General features: G+C 35.7%; 1 protein-coding gene across 1 annotated transcript in view; it reads left to right on the top strand.

Moving 5' to 3' along the window:
• LOTGIDRAFT_230271 (hypothetical protein) overlaps window positions 1–18,139 on the top strand; it is a gene marked incomplete at its 5' end in the record, with an annotated part of 28,910 nt that extends 10,771 nt beyond the window's left edge. The window contains 28 exons of the mRNA XM_009047242.1: window positions 65–217; window positions 503–736; window positions 1,006–1,298; window positions 1,509–1,665; window positions 2,066–2,328; window positions 2,667–2,805; window positions 3,135–3,227; window positions 3,405–3,599; window positions 3,982–4,192; window positions 4,534–4,810; window positions 5,123–5,405; window positions 5,524–5,697; window positions 6,053–6,358; window positions 6,899–7,066; window positions 7,399–7,638; window positions 8,473–8,634; window positions 8,903–9,526; window positions 9,828–9,989; window positions 10,415–10,909; window positions 11,384–12,991; window positions 13,279–13,572; window positions 13,844–14,037; window positions 14,345–14,621; window positions 14,928–15,467; window positions 15,742–15,984; window positions 16,436–16,459; window positions 16,497–16,625; window positions 16,913–18,139. Of these exons, the coding sequence (XP_009045490.1) occupies window positions 65–217; window positions 503–736; window positions 1,006–1,298; window positions 1,509–1,665; window positions 2,066–2,328; window positions 2,667–2,805; window positions 3,135–3,227; window positions 3,405–3,599; window positions 3,982–4,192; window positions 4,534–4,810; window positions 5,123–5,405; window positions 5,524–5,697; window positions 6,053–6,358; window positions 6,899–7,066; window positions 7,399–7,638; window positions 8,473–8,634; window positions 8,903–9,526; window positions 9,828–9,989; window positions 10,415–10,909; window positions 11,384–12,991; window positions 13,279–13,572; window positions 13,844–14,037; window positions 14,345–14,621; window positions 14,928–15,467; window positions 15,742–15,984; window positions 16,436–16,459; window positions 16,497–16,625; window positions 16,913–17,530 (8,556 nt within the window). The 3' untranslated portion in view covers window positions 17,531–18,139. The remainder of the gene's footprint in view (window positions 1–64; window positions 218–502; window positions 737–1,005; window positions 1,299–1,508; window positions 1,666–2,065; window positions 2,329–2,666; window positions 2,806–3,134; window positions 3,228–3,404; window positions 3,600–3,981; window positions 4,193–4,533; window positions 4,811–5,122; window positions 5,406–5,523; window positions 5,698–6,052; window positions 6,359–6,898; window positions 7,067–7,398; window positions 7,639–8,472; window positions 8,635–8,902; window positions 9,527–9,827; window positions 9,990–10,414; window positions 10,910–11,383; window positions 12,992–13,278; window positions 13,573–13,843; window positions 14,038–14,344; window positions 14,622–14,927; window positions 15,468–15,741; window positions 15,985–16,435; window positions 16,460–16,496; window positions 16,626–16,912) is intronic.
• Between the last annotated feature and the right edge of the window lie 337 nt (window positions 18,140–18,476).

The following is an 18,476-nucleotide window of genomic DNA, read 5'->3' as shown; positions in this document are numbered from 1 at the left end:
CAAAATAAGGTACAGAAAAGTAAACAGTAAACATAATATTCAATGCTTTTCTTCTGCTTTGTAGGTTGCTCGTCATTTAACCAAATTATTTGACAGTTTGGCTTCATTGAAATTTGAGAAAGATTCTAGTGATAATGAATTGAAATCAGCTCTCGGTATGTACAGTAAAGATGGAGAGTTTGTCACTCTGAATAAACCATGTGATCTCAATGGACAGGTATGTTATTTTATTCTAGCTTTTAAATGTCAATTGAGAATGGTGTCATACTTGCTTCTGCATTTTGTTCACTATAGGAAAAGATTATCCCATACTATTGAAGGAAAGAAAACAAGGAATCTTTGGGTAGATTTCATTGTTGGAATTCTAAGAAAAAAATAGATAGTCCAAAACTTAAAACCTCATGGGACAGCATAACCATTACTCCAGCAAATCCTTCCATTGCATCAACACCTTACTAAGGTAGTAAGATGCAAAATTTCATTTCTGAATTCTGCTTTACAGGTTGAAAGCTGGTTAAATAGATTATTAGAAGCCATGAAAGCTACAGTATTACATGAATTGAATGAAGCTGTACAAGGTTATGAAGAGAAACCCAGAGATCAATGGCTGTTTGATTATCCTGCTCAAGTTGCTCTGTGTGGTACCCAGATCTGGTGGACAACAGAAGTCAATATAGCTTTTGGTAGATTAGAAGAAGGTTATGAAAATGCCTTGAAAGATTACAACAAAAAACAAGTAAGTTTTATTTGTGTCACTTGCAACTTATCTTTCCATTTCTTTTGTGGTTAAGGTTCACATTGGTGCTAGCATTATTCATTTAGCATTAGCTATAATTTGTCCATTTGGTGATACATTGCAAAAAATCATTAGAAATATATCAGATTCAGAATCCACGATTGCATATTTTGTTTCAGTAAGAATTTAGTTATTTAGCTTTGAAAAATGTTTGTTGTATGCTGCAACCTAGAATGTCATTGCTAAGAAATTTTCTCCTTTATTTTCAGATCACCCAGTTGAATTCTTTGATTACCATGTTAATCGGAAAACTGTCTTCTGGCGATCGACAAAAAATCATGACAATTTGTACTATTGATGTACATGCTCGTGATGTCGTGGCCAAAATGATTACACAGAAAATAGACAGTTCTCAGGCTTTCTTGTGGTTGTCACAGCTTCGACATCGCTGGGATGATAATCAGGTGGATTGCTTCGCCAACATCTGTGACGCTCAATTCAGATACTCTCATGAGTATTTAGGTAACACACCGAGATTGGTCATTACACCCCTCACTGATAGGTATGTTCCAATTTCTTGTTATTAAATCAATTAAAGAAAGTTCTAAAACAAATGTAAGCTTTTTATGAAGAATTTGAAAAAGAGTTAAAGGTTATTGAGTCTTGTGTCTTTCTTACAAAATTCCAGTTCCTGCTTTTGGCTGCTTTTAGTTTGATACAGTTCATTAGCTTACAATCTTATAGTTATGTTCATTTTTAATTCTTTTTTCAGATGTTATATCACACTTACCCAGTCTCTCCATTTAGTAATGAGTGGAGCTCCTGCAGGACCTGCTGGTACTGGTAAAACAGAGACTACTAAAGATTTAGGTCGTGCTTTGGGTATTATGGTATACGTCTTCAACTGCTCTGAACAGATGGACTACAAGGTATGATGGTTATTTACACTCTAAACAAGAATTCCTATTCTCTTGATGCTTTCAAACAACATTGACTATAAGACCATAAGACGCCGTACAAAACCCCTCTCAGAGTATGATAATTTGAGGGGCTATGGCCATATGAGGTTTTTTTTTAGTTGTATTTACTTCTCAGCTCCCATTTGCATTTTGTCAACCTTATTTTCTTTGTGAATCTTGTAATTACTTGAATAAAAAATACTCTAAGTACTAATGATCTGAACAGTAAAACAAAATCTGAAATCCAAAATTACTGTTTGGCAATACATTGGTAGAAGCTTATGAACCTTTCTCATAGGAGGTATATCAAATACCTGTTATTTACTGTATGAATTATAATGATTAACTGTATATAATGTATTTATTTCAGTCTATTGGTAATATCTATAAAGGTTTAGCTCAGTCTGGTTCATGGGGTTGTTTTGATGAATTTAATCGTATCTCAGTAGAAGTGTTATCTGTAGTAGCTGTCCAGGTGAAATGTATTCAAGATGCTATCAGAGATAAAAAAGACATCTTTAATTTCCTTGGTGAGGTGATCCGCATGGTTCCTAGCGTTGGTATTTTCATTACTATGAATCCAGGTTACGCTGGAAGAACTGAATTACCAGAAAATCTGAAAGCCTTATTTAGGTGAGTTTTATATTTATAGTTTGCCTTGATTAAAAGAATGAAAACATCATAAGGATAACAACTTAGGTTCACGAAGATCCTTTCTACCAGATGGTCTTTGGACAAACTTCTTCGTATGGATCTTTCTGTAGTTCTAGTTTAAACTTTAAAATATCTGACATTCTATTGCAAAACTAAAATGTCAAACTAACATTATCAACCCAGCCGTCTTACTGAACATGTTGCCCAGTTGACTGACTCTGGCACAGAGTGGTATAAGGTGCGTTAGAAGGGTGAACTGTTAAATATTATGGCTGTCATCACACAATCTTAAAAATAATTCTATTTCTGCATTTCAGGCCATGTGCTATGGTTGTACCAGATTTTGAATTGATTTGTGAAATTATGTTGGTAGCTGAAGGTTTCTTAGAAGCCAGACTTTTAGCTCGTAAATTTATTACATTATACAGTTTATGTAAAGAATTACTGTCCAAACAGGTGAGAATATCATCTTCAGATTATTGTCCAGAGTGAGAAGCAGTCATTATTTAATGAATGATAGCATTACTATTGCAAAAGTTGCTAATATTTAAGGGTCAAAGCTTTTGATGTTATAAAGCACTTAGTTCTGGTGGTATGACAAGAATCACACGTGTCTGACTAAAAATTGGAATGGTGCCCCTCAAGTTCAATGCTAGTGTCTTTGATACACATGAAAAGCCGATGTATAGACCTAGTTCTAGTTTGATAAAACAGAATAAAATATCTGACACAAGATCGTTAAATATTTTTTAGTAATAGTTATATGCATTTTATATAAATTTTAGGATCATTATGATTGGGGTTTACGTGCTATTAAATCAGTATTGGTGGTTGCTGGTTCGTTGAAGAGAAGTGACCCTGGTCGTCCTGAAGATCAGGTAACATATCGTTATATTTTAAACAACATTGTATATTCCAAACAATTAAGATGAGTTAGTTGAGGCAGTTATTGTCTACTGGCCTGAAATTGAACATTTGGATTACTCGTTATAATTTTTAGTTGTTGTCAGAATGCATCTTATCCTTGTAATTTAAACACCTATAAATATTTTCAGGTATTGATGAGAGCTTTGAGAGATTTCAATATTCCCAAAATTGTAGCAGATGATATGCCAGTCTTTATGGGATTGATTTCTGATCTCTTCCCTGCTCTGGATGTCCCACGTAAACGTAACTTGGACTTTGAAGGCCAAATCAAACAAGCCACATTGGATCAAAAACTACAACCAGAAGACAACTTTATCTTAAAGGTAAATTGGAACAAAAAATATCAAATTACTCTCCACTCAACAGTGTGAATTTGAAAAGGATATCTTATGCTTCTCTCCTGACTAAGTACACTCAAGACACACTGTATACTGCTAGCCACTTAGTCTCAAACGATCTTAATGCTAGGATATCCCAAGGTTTTAATGTCAAACACTGTTTCTAGGATATCCCAAAGTCTTAACGTCAAACACTGTTTCTAGGATATCCTAGCGCAAAGATCATTTCATTTAGCCTGTTCTTTAGGCCAGTAAAGTGCAGTTGGAATTCTAATATAATTTTTCTTGGCCATTACCCATTGTCCTTGTAATTTTAGTGCAAAATTGTCAGACATTTGATGCCATGGTTTTTCTTGGTCAATTTCAGGTCGTTCAGCTTCAGGAATTGTTTGAAGTACGACATTCAGTATTTTTATTGGGTAATACTGGAACTGGTAAGAGTGGGGTATGGAACACCCTGATTAAAACTTACCGCAATCAAGGCAAGAAACCTATAGCTATCGACCTTGACCCTAAAGCTGTCACCAATGATGAATTGTTTGGTGTGATTAATCCAGCAACACGAGAATGGAAGGATGGTAAGTTTGGGAATTGCTTCTTTTTTAGTTTCAAAATCTCACACCTTTTTTTTTTTTTACATTCTGTGGTTCAACCCAGAAGAGGTTGAGATAGAAGTGCCTTTTGGGCTTTTTTGCTCGAGGCCTTAAACAGGGCAGCTGATTCAGCCATATTTGCTGTGGAGTGTGCACTCTCAGACCCCAGTTGAAATGGTGAAAAAGGGTACTTCAGTGCACATTGGTATGTCATAAACCATTCATTAGGAGTAGGATACTACCCTCTGTGCTCATTACACATCTTCTTCAGACCAATACTGTGCAGAAAAACAGGATATAAAACTCCATTTTATTCTCTATTTCAGGTTTATTCTCAGTAGTAATGAGAGATTTAGCCAATATGACAGGTGACGCTCCGAAATGGATCGTATTGGATGGTGATATTGATCCTATGTGGATTGAATCATTGAATACTGTCATGGATGATAATAAAGTTCTCACGTTGGCCAGTAACGAACGTATTCCACTCACACCATGTATGAGATTGCTGTTTGAAATCAGCCATCTTAAAACTGCTACCCCAGCCACCGTGTCCCGAGCTGGTATTCTCTTTGTTAATCCTCAAGATTTAGGATGGAATCCGTAAGTTTTGGTTTTTAATTCTTATCAATTTAGATCAGGGAATTTAGCACTGGCCCTTATTTCTATTAACCCCATCAGATGCAAGTTCATAATATTTTTTATTCATGAAACTATATATTCAGTATGGATATGTTCAATATATAACAAGTAATTAGTGATAATCAATTTAGCTAAATTATTAACTCTCCACCTAACTATGAAATTGAAGGGTATCTAACTTTCAAATCTTTTCTTAGAAATTCAGACAAGCTCTGTGAAGCCCTGAGGAGAAATAGAATAACTTTTTTAAAACTCTGTTTTTTCTTATTATAGTTATGTACAAAGCTGGATAGATACCAGAGAAGTCCAGTCAGAAAGAGCCAATTTAACCATTCTCTTTGATAAATATGTACCGACTTGTTTGGAAGTGATGAGACATAGGTTTAAAAAGATTACACCTATAGCTGAAATCAGTCATATCCAGATGTTATGTTACTTACTAGAATGTTTACTGACACCAGAAAATACTCCACCAGATTGTGCTAAAGAACTATATGAGTTATATTTTGTATTTGCCTGCGTCTGGGCGTTTGGTGGTGTTATGTTCCAGGATCAGGTATGTGTCCTTTTTTCGAAAATCAATATCTGAAATCGGCATAACCATTAAAACCATCCAAAAGCATCTGATAAGCATTTGTCAATCATTTCTAAAATGGTCATCTTTCTTCTTTCAGTTGGCTGATCACAGAGTAGAATTTACAAAATGGTGGACGACAGATTTCAAAACCATAAAATTCCCCCATCAAGGAACTGTGTTTGATTATTATATTGATGCTGAAACTAAGAAATTTGAATTATGGACAAAACGAGTTCCTACATTCGAATTAGACCCTGATATTCCATTACAAGTAGGTCTAACTACCGTTACTTCTGTCTTTGAATATCATTCAATGTCTCTCTACCTACAATAGTGAACACTGCTTTATGCCTTGTCAGTGCCTTCTGTTGAATAGTAACTTGCCACCTTTCAACTGCCCTAATCTGAACACCAATTCACACAACTGACAGAAAAACATGATGAAGATCAATGTCAATGATTTGGAAAATACTTTTATAACCTAAAGAAAGGGATAAAAAACAATGAAGACCTGTATACACAGTGTTATAACAAGTTTGACATCAAGAAAGTAGTGTAGGGGAATTACTTATAGCATAATTTCTGTCTGGAATATATTTTCATGATATTCTTCTGATTTGTTCCAGGCTGCCATGGTACATACTGCTGAAACAATCCGAGTAAAATACTTCCTCGACATGTTGGTTGAGAAGAAGAGACCAGTCATGTTAGTAGGTAATGCCGGTACTGGTAAAACAGTACTAATGGGTGATAAACTGATTAACTTATCAGAGGAATACATGGTGACTAACGTACCCTTCAATTTCTACACTACCTCCGAGATGTTACAAAGAGTTCTGGAAAAACCATTAGAGAAGAAAGCTGGTAGAAATTATGGTCCACCTGGTACAAGAAGATTGATCTACTTTGTTGATGATATGAACATGCCAGAGGTAGGCTTAGCTTGAACTAGTCCAGTATGTACACATACTCAGTGAATTGCAGAATTTCTTAATACGTACCATCCTGACTAGAACAGTGGGGTCATTGGTAACTGAAATCCCAGCTGCTGCCACCACGCCAGTCAGTAATCAGGCACACTTAAAGGGAAAACTCTTCAATCAATGATGTTAGATATTGTATTGTAAAGATGGCGGTTTTACAGTATGACAATAATAATACGAATGAATTTACATGCACGTGCAGGGGGAGGTAATTCAACAAGTACAGTTCGTACACATAAGAATAGTTCAGGCTAGTCTAATACGTAACTACCATGAAATGGCGATGATGCTTTGATATTGAAAGAACGCACTCCATCTTTCTCAAGGATAATCACTATGGTATTCCAAGGATTCTTCTACCATCTGGTCTTGGAAGTGATCTTTTCCAAATTATCCACACCCATTTACAGCTGGATCCATTGGCATGAATAGTATTTGTTGCATATCTTTTCTTTATTAAAGTAGTAAAACTTCATCTGTCTGTTTCAGGTTGACAAATATTTCACAGTCCAACCTCATACATTGATTAGACAACATATTGACCATGGTCATTGGTATGATAGAACTAAATTATCATTGAAAGAAATCCACAACACTCAATATGTAGCCTGTATGAATCCTACTGCTGGTAGTTTTACTATAGATTCCCGTCTCCAGGTAAGTGATTACTTAGGAAGAAAGAAATTATTTGAGTTCAGAATTTGAATAAGGGTTGGTCAAAAATTTTCATAGAGTGTCTTTTGCTTGTTTGTAAGATATAAATATTCGTTTATATATTCCCTGTCAATATTCAAAAACTCATTAACAGAAAAATATTCATTGATCCAAATATCGTAGAACCCTGTTGGTTGCCAGCAATCAGGAAAACCTAATATTTGCATGCTTTTCATAGAGAAAGGAATATTTTTGTGACTGCCAGGCATTCTATGGAAGAATTCAAACCATTATATATGTTAACCATAATATAATATGGTAATTTATTTTTTCAGCGTCATTTCTGTGTGTTTGCTTTGAGTTTCCCCAATCAAGATGCCTTGAAGACAATTTACACTTCCATCTTATCTCAACATTTACAAATGAATAATTTCCCTCTTGCTGTACAGAAGTTTACTGAGCCTTTAGTTAACGGTGCTCTGGCTCTCCATTCTAAAGTCACCACTACCTTCCTACCTACTGCCGTTAAATTCCATTATATCTTCAATCTTAGAGACTTATCTAACATCTTCCAGGTAAGATAAGCTTACTCAAATTTTAATACTTATAGTGTTGGATAATACGAAACATAACATTTTGTAATAAATAGTTGTCCATATTCAGGCCTGGTATTCTCGAAATGATCTTAGCGCTAGCACATCCTAGAATCAATGTTAGAAGATAAGAACTTAGGACATCCTAGAATCAATGTTAGAAGATAAGAACTTAGGACATCCTAGAATCGATGTTAGAAGATAAGAACTTAGGACATCCTAGAATCAATGTTAGAAGATAAGAACTTAGGACATCCTAGAATCGATGTTAGAAGATAAGAACTTAGGACATCCTAGAATCAATGTTAGAAGATAAGAACTTAGGACATCCTAGAATCGATGTTAGAAGATAAGAACTTAGGACATCCTAGAATCAATGTTAGAAGATAAGAACTTAGGACATCCTAGAATCGATGTTAGAAGAGGACATCCTAGAGCTAAGATAGTTTCGAGAATACATAGCCTGGTCTACCTGTTACTATTAGCCCAAGTTGCAAAAAAGTAGGACCTTAAACTACATCCCATTTATGTACATCGAAGGCCCTAAGGTATCCAAACTGAAACCATGTTCGAAGAATAGATAATAATTGAAGCCACTTAGCTAAAATAAAATCAGAAGTGTTGCCTGTTGTGCAGATAGTGTTAAAATAATGTCACATGTGGACAAACTGTTCACTCATACGTTACTGCATGAAAAATAGACTAATATTGCTTAATAATCAATGATATCTTGAAGAAAAATGAAATGAAATGAATGGAGTTTTACGTCCTATTGAAGAAAAGAGAATGCGAAAATTATTGTATCTTGTTTTGTAGGGTATATTATTCTCTACAAGTGAATGTGCCAAGACGCCAGCTGACTTAATTAAACTGTGGCTCCATGAGTCAGCTCGTGTCTATCATGATAAACTTACTGATGAAAAGGATATTGAAATGTTTGATAAAGTACAGAAAGATGTTGTTAAAAAGACATTTGAGGTAAGACATAACTTTATAGAACTATATATAGTTAATTGTAGAACAGTTTTGTTAAGACAAGTCACTATAACATAGTAATAGCAAGTTCAGGTGCCCCTTGTTTTCTTGTAAAATCAAAACAAAAAAGTTCAATATCATGTAATATTCTGAAATATTTTATGAATTTGATAGAAATTTGCCTTTCTGAAGTTTGCATAAGAAACTAGACAGTACGCTCTTGAAAATTTTCAATTTATTTCTTTCATACATTTAAAAAATTTTATTTCAGGATATAGATGAAGCTGTAGTGTTCCAAACACCAAATCTGTTCTGCCATTTTGCCCAGGGTATTGGTGAACCTAAATATTCCAATGTTGCCAGCTGGCAGGAACTTAATAAAATATTAGTGGAAGCCTTAGATAATTATAATGAACTGAATGCCGCTATGAACTTAGTGTTGTTTGAAGATGCCATGTCACATATTTGTCGTATTAATCGTATCTTAGAATCACCTCGTGGAAATGCCTTGTTAATTGGTGTGGGAGGAAGTGGTAAACAAAGTTTATCACGGTTAGCTGCGTTTATTAGTAGTTTAGACGTCTTCCAGATTACCTTACGTAAAGGCTACAGTATCGTGGATCTGAAGACCGATATCGCAGCTCTGTATAAAAAGACTGGAATCAAGGGTGTAGGCACCATGTTTTTAATGACAGACGCTCAAGTACCAGATGAACGGTTCCTGGTATTGATCAATGATTTACTAGCATCAGGTGAAATTCCTGATTTATTTGCCGATGATGAAATTGAAGAGGTTATCAGTGGAGTAAGAAATGAAGTCAAAGGTCAAGGGTTAGAAGACACAAGAGAGAATTGTTGGAGATATTTTATTGAGAAAGTTAGAAAGACATTGAAGGTGAGATTATGGTTGAAATACATAATGATGTGCAGCTTGTGAAAAAGTTCATAATCTTGTTCTTTATGCAAGAGCCAGTTTTTCAAAACTTGAGATGAGTGTAGTGCTCAAGTTATCTGGGCAAAAAATAGAACCTACCTCTGCCTTCAATTGATGCTATCTTGGATTCACATAGATAATAAAACCAGATTTCAGTCCTGCCATGCTTCATTTATCATTCAGAGGCGATCTCATGTATTGGCACATGACAACAAGGGCAAGTAACTCCATAAGACTTAAATGGCATTATATTTGATTTCAGGTGGTATTGTGTTTCTCACCAGTTGGTGCAACTCTACGTGTCAGAAGTCGTAAATTCCCTGCTATTACCAACTGTTCTGCTATTGATTGGTTTCATGAATGGCCTGAAGAGGCTTTGACCTCTGTCAGTGCTAGATTCTTGGATGATATAGAACTGTTACCAGTAAGTATTATTTAAGTATTATACTACTTTTCATTATGAAATACTTCCTCATAAAGTTCATTAGCTGCTAGTTTTGTCATTTGGAATGCTAGTCCTTTGTTATCTTTTCTTATTTATGATGATAAACGGCACAATATGTTAACCACCAGTGGCTCTCTAACCTGCTGGTCTTGGTTCTGTCTATCACATCTTCTAACCTGCTGGTCTTGGTTCAGTCTATCACATCTCCTAACCTGCTGGTCTTGGTTCAGTCTATCACATCTTCTAACCTGCTGGTCTTGGTTCAGTCTATCACATCTATCGAATACCTTTAGATAGTACAAGAATCTCTTTCAATAATGCGTGTCTGAAGTTTGACACAGAAAAGTAAACAGCAAATTTGATATAACCATAAGTTTTAAATTCATTCACTTTTACTTTTTCAGAGTGATATGAAAGTATCCATAGCCAAATTCATGGCTTACGTCCAAAAATCTGTAAACGAAATCAGTCACTTGTATTTAACCAATGAAAGACGTTACAATTACACCACACCTAAAAGTTTCTTGGAGTTAATCAACTTGTACCATAATTTACTGGGTATCAAAAACAAGGAATTACAGGCTAAGATTGTCCGTTTGGAAAATGGTTTAGAAAAACTCCGAAGTACCGCCTCTCAGGTGGATGATTTAAAGTCAAAACTGGCCTCTCAAGAAGTAGAATTAGCCCAGAAGAATGAAGATGCTAATAAATTGATTCAAGTGGTCGGAGCTGAAACTGAGAAAGTCGGTAAAGAGAAAGCTATTGCTGATGAAGAAGAACTGAAAGTATCAAAAATTACGGTAGAAGTCGAGAAAAAAGCTGCTGATTGTGAACGAGATTTAGCCAAAGCTGAACCTGCTCTGCTTGCTGCTAAAGAGGCTTTGAATACATTAAATAAGGTATTTTTTTTTACCAAATTTGACACTCGACAGTTGGAAATCGAAAAAGAGCAGGCTAATGCCGCTGTCCTGGCAAAATTTCCCTCATTGCACCCTGCATGGCGTTGCCCATCTTCATTAGCCCACATGGTGCAGAAAAGTAGGACGTAAAACATTCATTTCATTTCATTTTTTACCAAATTTGAGCTTGAACAATTTGTGTTACAGATTCTGAAAAATGGCCTGTTAGATGTTCTAAGTATTGTTTTTTCTATAAATAATTAATAGTTTATCTGAAATGAAACTTCAAAAGCATGTGTTTGGCCCTTTTTGGAAAATCTACCCAGTTGATATTGTTGATTTAGAATTTTGTCATAATAACTTCACTTCTAAAAGTCCTTTTATCAATGATCATGTTTTTCATCTGTGGGTGTGTAAATTTGGCATCCCATGTAGTCCATGAATCTCATATTTTCTATTTCCTTTCTATTTCAGAATAATTTGACTGAGTTAAAATCTTTTGGCTCACCTCCAACTGCTGTTACCAATGTTACTGCTGCCGTCATGTGTTTACTAGCACCAGGTGGTAAAGTACCCAAAGACAAGAGTTGGAAGTCTGCAAAGAGCTCAATCATGAATAAGGTGGATGCCTTTTTAGATAACCTAATTAACTACGATAAGGATAATATCCCCGAAAGTTGTCTGAAAGCTGTCCAACCTTTCTTAAACGATCCTGAATTTGAACCAGAATTTATTAAATCCAAATCTCTAGCTGCTGGTGGTCTGTGTGCCTGGGTTGTAAATATTGTCATGTATTATAACGTCTACTGTACTGTGGAACCAAAGAGAATGGCCTTGAAACAAGCCAACGATGAGTTATCTGCTGCTCGAGAAAAGTTACGTGTCATCAAAGCTAAAGTAGCTGATTTGGAAGCCACTCTTGCTACGTGTCAAGCTGAATTCGAAAGAGCTACCTCTGAGAAATTACGCTGTCAACAAGAAGCTGAATCGACTGCTAAAACTATCGAGTTAGCTAATCGTCTCGTGGGTGGTCTGGCATCAGAAAATGTGAGATGGGCTGAAGCTATTAATGGATTTAGAGAACAGGAGAAGAGTTTGCCTGGTGATGTTCTCATTACAACAGCTTTCATCTCATACGTTGGTTGCTTTACTAAGTCCTACCGTTTAGACTTGATGAATGCGTATTGGTTACCGTATTTGAAAGAGAAGGCTCAAGATATCATCGTGTCTGAAAATCTGGATCCATTAGCGTTGTTGATTGATGATGCTGATATTGCTACCTGGAATAACGAAGGTTTACCGGGAGACAGAATGTCCACAGAAAACGCTACTGTACTAACAAGTTGTCAAAGATGGCCACTGATGATTGATCCACAGTTACAAGGTATTAAATGGATCAAGAAGAGATATGGTGCAGATCTGAAAGTAATCCGACTTGGAGCTAAAGGTTATTTGGAAGCTATTGAACGAGCTGTTACTAATGGTGATGTAGTCTTGATTGAAAATATTGGAGAATCAATCGACCCTGTATTGGATCCATTGTTGGGTAGAAACACCATTAAGAAGGGACGTGCTATCAAGATGGGAGACAAAGAAGTTGAATATCATAAAGACTTTAAATTGATTCTCCAAACCAAATTAGCCAATCCTCATTATAAACCAGAAATGCAGGCTCAGTCCACGTTGATCAATTTCACCGTCACTCGAGATGGTCTTGAAGAACAGCTGTTAGGAGCTGTAGTCAGCAAAGAAAGACCAGATTTAGAAAAACTGAAATTGGATTTGACTCACCAACAGAATGAATTCAAGATCACCTTGAAAGGATTAGAAGACAACTTGTTAGCTCGATTGTCTGCTGCCGAGGGCAATTTCTTAGGCGATTACGCACTCGTAGAGAATCTAGAAACAACCAAGAGAACTGCAGCAGAAATTGAAGTCAAGGCTGCCGAGGCGAAGAAGACTGAAGTAGAAATTAATAAAGCTCGTGAAGATTACAGACCAGCTGCCTCCAGAGCTTCTCTACTCTACTTCATCATGAATGATCTTCTCAAGATCAATCTTATGTACCAATTTTCATTGAAGGTATGTACAGGACATTTTCAGAATATTCTTTGAGAAAAACTGATAGATTTGCCTTTTTTTAACCCAGAGCTATCAGTTATAATTCAGTTACTTGTGAATTTAATGTATTCTTAAAATTCTCTGAGTGGAAAAAATACATCCGTCAGCTGATAAATTAAATAAAAAATAGACAATTCCTTTTAGTAGCCAGATATGTTGGTTCTCTGTTTATACATCAGAAAATTGACTAAATGATCAAGTTTTCCTGTGAATTATTTGAATTACATGTTTCCTTCCTTCTATTTCAGGCTTTTAGCGTAGTATTCGACAAGGCAATCGATAAAGCCGAACCAGCTGAAGATGTAAAACAGCGAGTTCTAAACCTGATCGATTGTATCACCTACTCAGTATCAGTGTATACCACTAGAGGTCTGTTTGAGAAGGATAAACTTATCTTTTCTACGCAGATGGCCTTCCAGATTCTTCTCTTGAATAATGAGATTAATCCTGTGGAACTGGATTTCTTACTCCGATTCCCTGCCGTACAGAATCTTACCACACCTGTAGATTTCCTCAATAATAACTCTTGGGGTGGAATTAAGGTAAGAATACTTAAACTGTTTGGGACTGTTTTCTAGGATAGGCCTTAATTTTAAGGTTAATACACATTAAAGTCTTTAGTCAGGCTCTCAACAACTAGGGGAAATTACTCTTATTACAGACTTATCTTAAGACCACAATATTAGTCTACACTATTTCTTTTGAAAAAAGAGTTATATAGGCTCCTCTTATAATAGATTATGCAGGAAACATTTAAGCGTATGCTCGCATTTGATCCAGTTGATTATATTGCATTATTATTGTAATTTTCAGGCTTTAGCTGCCATGGAAGAATTCCGAAACCTAGATAGAGATATAGAAGGTTCAGCTAAACGATGGAAGAAGTTTGTTGAGAGTGAATGTCCAGAAAAAGAAAAATTCCCTCAAGAATGGAAGAATAAAACATCCCTACAGAAACTATGTATGATGAGAGCTCTACGTCCTGACAGAATGACTTATGCTATTAGGTAATATTTGAATTGTATTACAGTGATAGAGAGGATAATTCCCTATATGTACTTTGGTTGATAAAACTCTCAAATTCATTGGGATATAAAGATGCTCATTGACCAGGTGGTAAGCTACTGCATTTGAATGTGTTACACACAGGCTTTGACTGCCTTCACTTGCCAAATCAAGTGCAAAAAAAAAAGTGACTCAGTATTGGATATTTAAACATTAATTATGGCTCATTTTAAGAAGCACAAGATTCCAATGAGTTAAGTAGATTCCAATGAGTGATATAGTGTTTAATATTTGGTATATTTTTTGTAGGAATTTCATTGAAGAAAGGATGGGAACTAAGTATGTTGAAGGTAGAGCTGTAGAGTTTATGAGATCCTATGAAGAGTCCGGACCAGCCACACCAATATTCTTTATCTTATCACCTGGTGTGGATCCACTGAAGGATGTAGAAGCTGCTGGTAAAAAACTAGGATTTACTGAAGACAATAAGAACTTCCACAATATATCTCTTGGACAAGGTCAAGAAGTTGTGGCTGAACAAGCTATGGATATTGCTGCTAAAGATGGACATTGGGTCATTCTACAGGTAAAGAACTTATTTAGTTTTAAATCCAATAAATACTTTTGTAGGTGTATTAAGCAAGGTTAGCCATGGTCACCCTTTCATATCCATGTGGCTACTTTTTTTCGATGTTGGGAATTAGTACATTTTACCTGACCTTATGGAAAAACTTCATGCCACTGTGACTGGTCTCAGAGAGTTTTGATTTTGGCAACTTTTACCAGAGCAAGTATCCCTTGGGCATCAATAACTGGGGCAACCATTAGCAACTCTTTAAATCATTTTCCAGTTGGCTCCAGATTAATTTTCAATATTTTTCTCTCATTATAGAATATCCATCTTGTAAGTAAATGGTTATCAGCATTAGAGAAGAAATTAGAAGAATACAGTGAAGTTGCCCATGAAGATTATCGTATATTTATATCTGCTGAACCAGCGTCCAGTAACGAATACCACATCATCCCTCAAGGTATCCTCGAGCCAGCTGTCAAGATCACCAACGAGCCCCCAACTGGCATGTTCGCCAATTTACATAAAGCCCTTGATAACTTCACCCAGGATACACTTGAGATGTGTGCACGAGAAACAGAATTTAAAAGTATTCTCTTTGCACTCTGCTATTTCCATGCTGTGGTATGCGAAAGAAGAAAGTTCGGTCCTCAAGGATGGAACAGAGTCTACCCATACAACACTGGAGATTTGACTATCAGTGTCAACGTATTGTACAACTATCTTGAAGCCAATGCTAAAGTACCATGGGAAGATCTACGATATCTGTTTGGAGAGATTATGTATGGTGGACATATTACAGATGATTGGGATAGACGATTATGTAAAACATATCTTGAAGTTTACATGCACGCTGGAATGGTGAGTCTAAAAATATTTTGGCTTTTAGATCAACTGGCATTACCTAGTTGGTTTATTTTAAGTTGGTTGTCCACAGTCTTTCCTCTAGTTGACAAAGCTTAACTATTTATTACTGTATGTCAGGGCCCTATCTCTGCTAAATAGTAACTGTCAATCAACCTTTACCAAGCATATTTTCACATAATGAACAGATACAAGCTTTCTTCCTATCTGTTGCATGCCTTTAATCTTTAAAGTTTTGAATTCCCAATAAAATGAATTTTGTTATTTTCAGTTGGATGGTGAGCTATATTTAGCACCCGGATTCCCCATTCCACCCAATACAGATTATAAAGGTTACCATGCCTATATAGATGAAGTTCTACCACCAGAGAGTCCCTATCTATATGGTCTACATCCTAATGCTGAGATTGAATTCTTAACAACAACCTCTGATAACTTGTTCCGAACTGTGTTTGAAATGCAGCCACGTGATGCTGGAGCTTCAGGAGGTGCTGGTGTTAGTCGAGAAGAGAAGGTAAGTTAAATCTCAAGACATCAAAGATCAAATATGGTTTCTGGGTGGATGTTTGCCCCAGACAGTTATGATATTAATCTACAAAAGTAGTTGCCTCCATTATGCTACAGCCTTACAGATCAAAAATATTTTACGTGCAATTGTCAAAATTCGAAAGTGGCATTCTTCAAGCTATTTACTTTAAGCTTTTGGGTTGAAATCCATTATTATTTATTCATGTAATATAGTTGTATATATATTATGTTGTCATATGTAATATGTGCTGGTGGCCTGCTACTGAGATTTGTAAATAAAGAAAAAAGGAAAAAAAAAGAAGTCCATTGGAAAGCTCAAATAAAGCTTCATTATGACAGTCAAAATGTTGTTATATAGTAAAAGCTTAAATATATCAATGTTTATTATAAATGTCTACCCTTTTAACTGACTAATGAAATATTTTGTTATTGTTTAGACTAAAGGTATCTTAGATGAGATCGTAGAGAAAGTTACCAGAAGAATTCAATATGCTAGAGATTATGGGTAAAGTACCCTTAGAAGAAAGAACACCCTATATCGTTGTTGCCTTCCAAGAATGTGAACGAATGAACATGCTAACATCTGAGATTAGAAGATCTCTGAAAGAATTAGATCTTGGTTTGAAGGTAAGATTTCATTCTTGTTATTTGACTATTGGATTGGTGGTAGACATAAGATTCCCCTCAGATCTTTTAATGGGAGTTTGAGGCTCATGTAGATTAATTGTCTCATCATATGAGAATCAAAGAGAATGCTCTGTGCACTACAAACTGTCCAGTTGATAGATTAGGATCCCTTTACTGGTCAAATTTTTCATTCAGATGAATAAACCATACTACATCAATGCATAGAAAGACTGGCTCAAATTATAGTGTAATATTTCTGAAACTAAATATATCTTTATTTATTGTAGGGTGAGCTTACTATTACAGCTGATATGGAAGATCTGAGCAATTCCTTGTTCTTAGATACCATACCAGAAACATGGCAGAAGAGAGCTTATCCTTCCTTATATGGTCTTGGAGCTTGGTATGCCGATTTACTCCAGAGAGTGAAAGAACTTGAAACCTGGACCTCTGATTTCCAACTTCCCGCAGCCGTCTGGTTGGGAGGTTTCTTTAATCCCCAGTCCTTCCTGACAGCTATCATGCAGCAGATGGCTCGTAAGAACGAATGGCCGCTCGACAGAATGTGTCTTCAGTGTGACGTCACTAAGAAAACACGAGAAGACATGGCCGGACCTCCAAGAGAGGGCGCTTACGTGCACGGTCTGTACATGGAAGGTGCTAGGTGGGACACACAGACTGGTATGATCAATGAAGCTAGATTGAAAGAACTAGCTCCACCCATGCCAGTTATGTTTATCAAGGCTATCCCAGTTGATCGACAAGATACGAGAAATGTGTACGAATGTCCTGTATATAAGACGAAGAGTCGAGGCCCAACTTATGTCTGGACCTTTAATCTTAAAACTAAGGAAAAGGCCAGCAGATGGGTTCTTGGTGGTGTTGCTCTTTTATTACAAGTATAATCATCCCTATATTACCAATATCAAAATTGTCTATTCAGAAGTTTTATATTTTGTCAAAGATGTTGATTATACTATGATTTAGAAAGTGCTAAGTATAGCATGAATTATTAAGATTACTGTGATTTGGAATGCAGAAAATACAACTTACAATATTATATTAATTCAGAACTTATCAAGAAAAGCATGACATTTTACTATGCTAAGAAAAGCATCAATATGATTGTGCTAAGAAAAGTATTAAAATATAACTGAATTTTAGAAGACACTACAGCTTAAAATATCATTAAATTGTAGTACTGTAATTCAAACTGATACGTTATGAAATATTACTCATTTTAAACCATGCTAAGAACAGCATAATTTTACCTCTAATACTTATTGAAAATTCTTCCTTTGAGTTATATTTTGAAGCATTGAATAGAATTCTTCCAAAAATTAATCCAATATTTTTAAGCCACATGCAGCATTGTGATATTCAGCATTCCCTCCCTTATTTATTTTCTTGTTGATTTTATTTGTTCAATATTTTTATAGACTTCATATTTATTCAACCACTATTGTATTATATATCCAGGCTTATTGCTGAAATAAATTATTATGTATGTTCAACACTTGGTTTCTTATTGTTGAGCTTAAAAACGATGTGATCTTCCACCACACAATATTGACTCTGACCGCCATGTTTTCAACAGTATGAGTGCAAATTGTCTACCATGAAAGTTCCGATAGCACTCTGCTTATGGAAACTGATGAAAAATGCTGAATGAATTGTTTCACTATAATATGGGGGTCCACAGGGCAATGTTTCACACACAGCCTGTATCCCCCAATTGGACAATTTTTCACGAAACAAAGAACAGGCAGTCAGGACAATGAACTACCAGAAGAAAGAATAAATAAATGGAGATAAGGCATGAGCATTCTGACCAAAATTTCTAGAACATTG

The sequence above is a fragment of the Lottia gigantea genome (genome assembly GCF_000327385.1).
Source record: "Lottia gigantea unplaced genomic scaffold LOTGIsca_11, whole genome shotgun sequence".
Classification (NCBI taxonomy): domain Eukaryota; kingdom Metazoa; phylum Mollusca; class Gastropoda; family Lottiidae; genus Lottia; species Lottia gigantea.
Note: the sequence above shows the minus strand (reverse complement) of the source record. Positions and strands in the feature narration are given on the sequence as shown.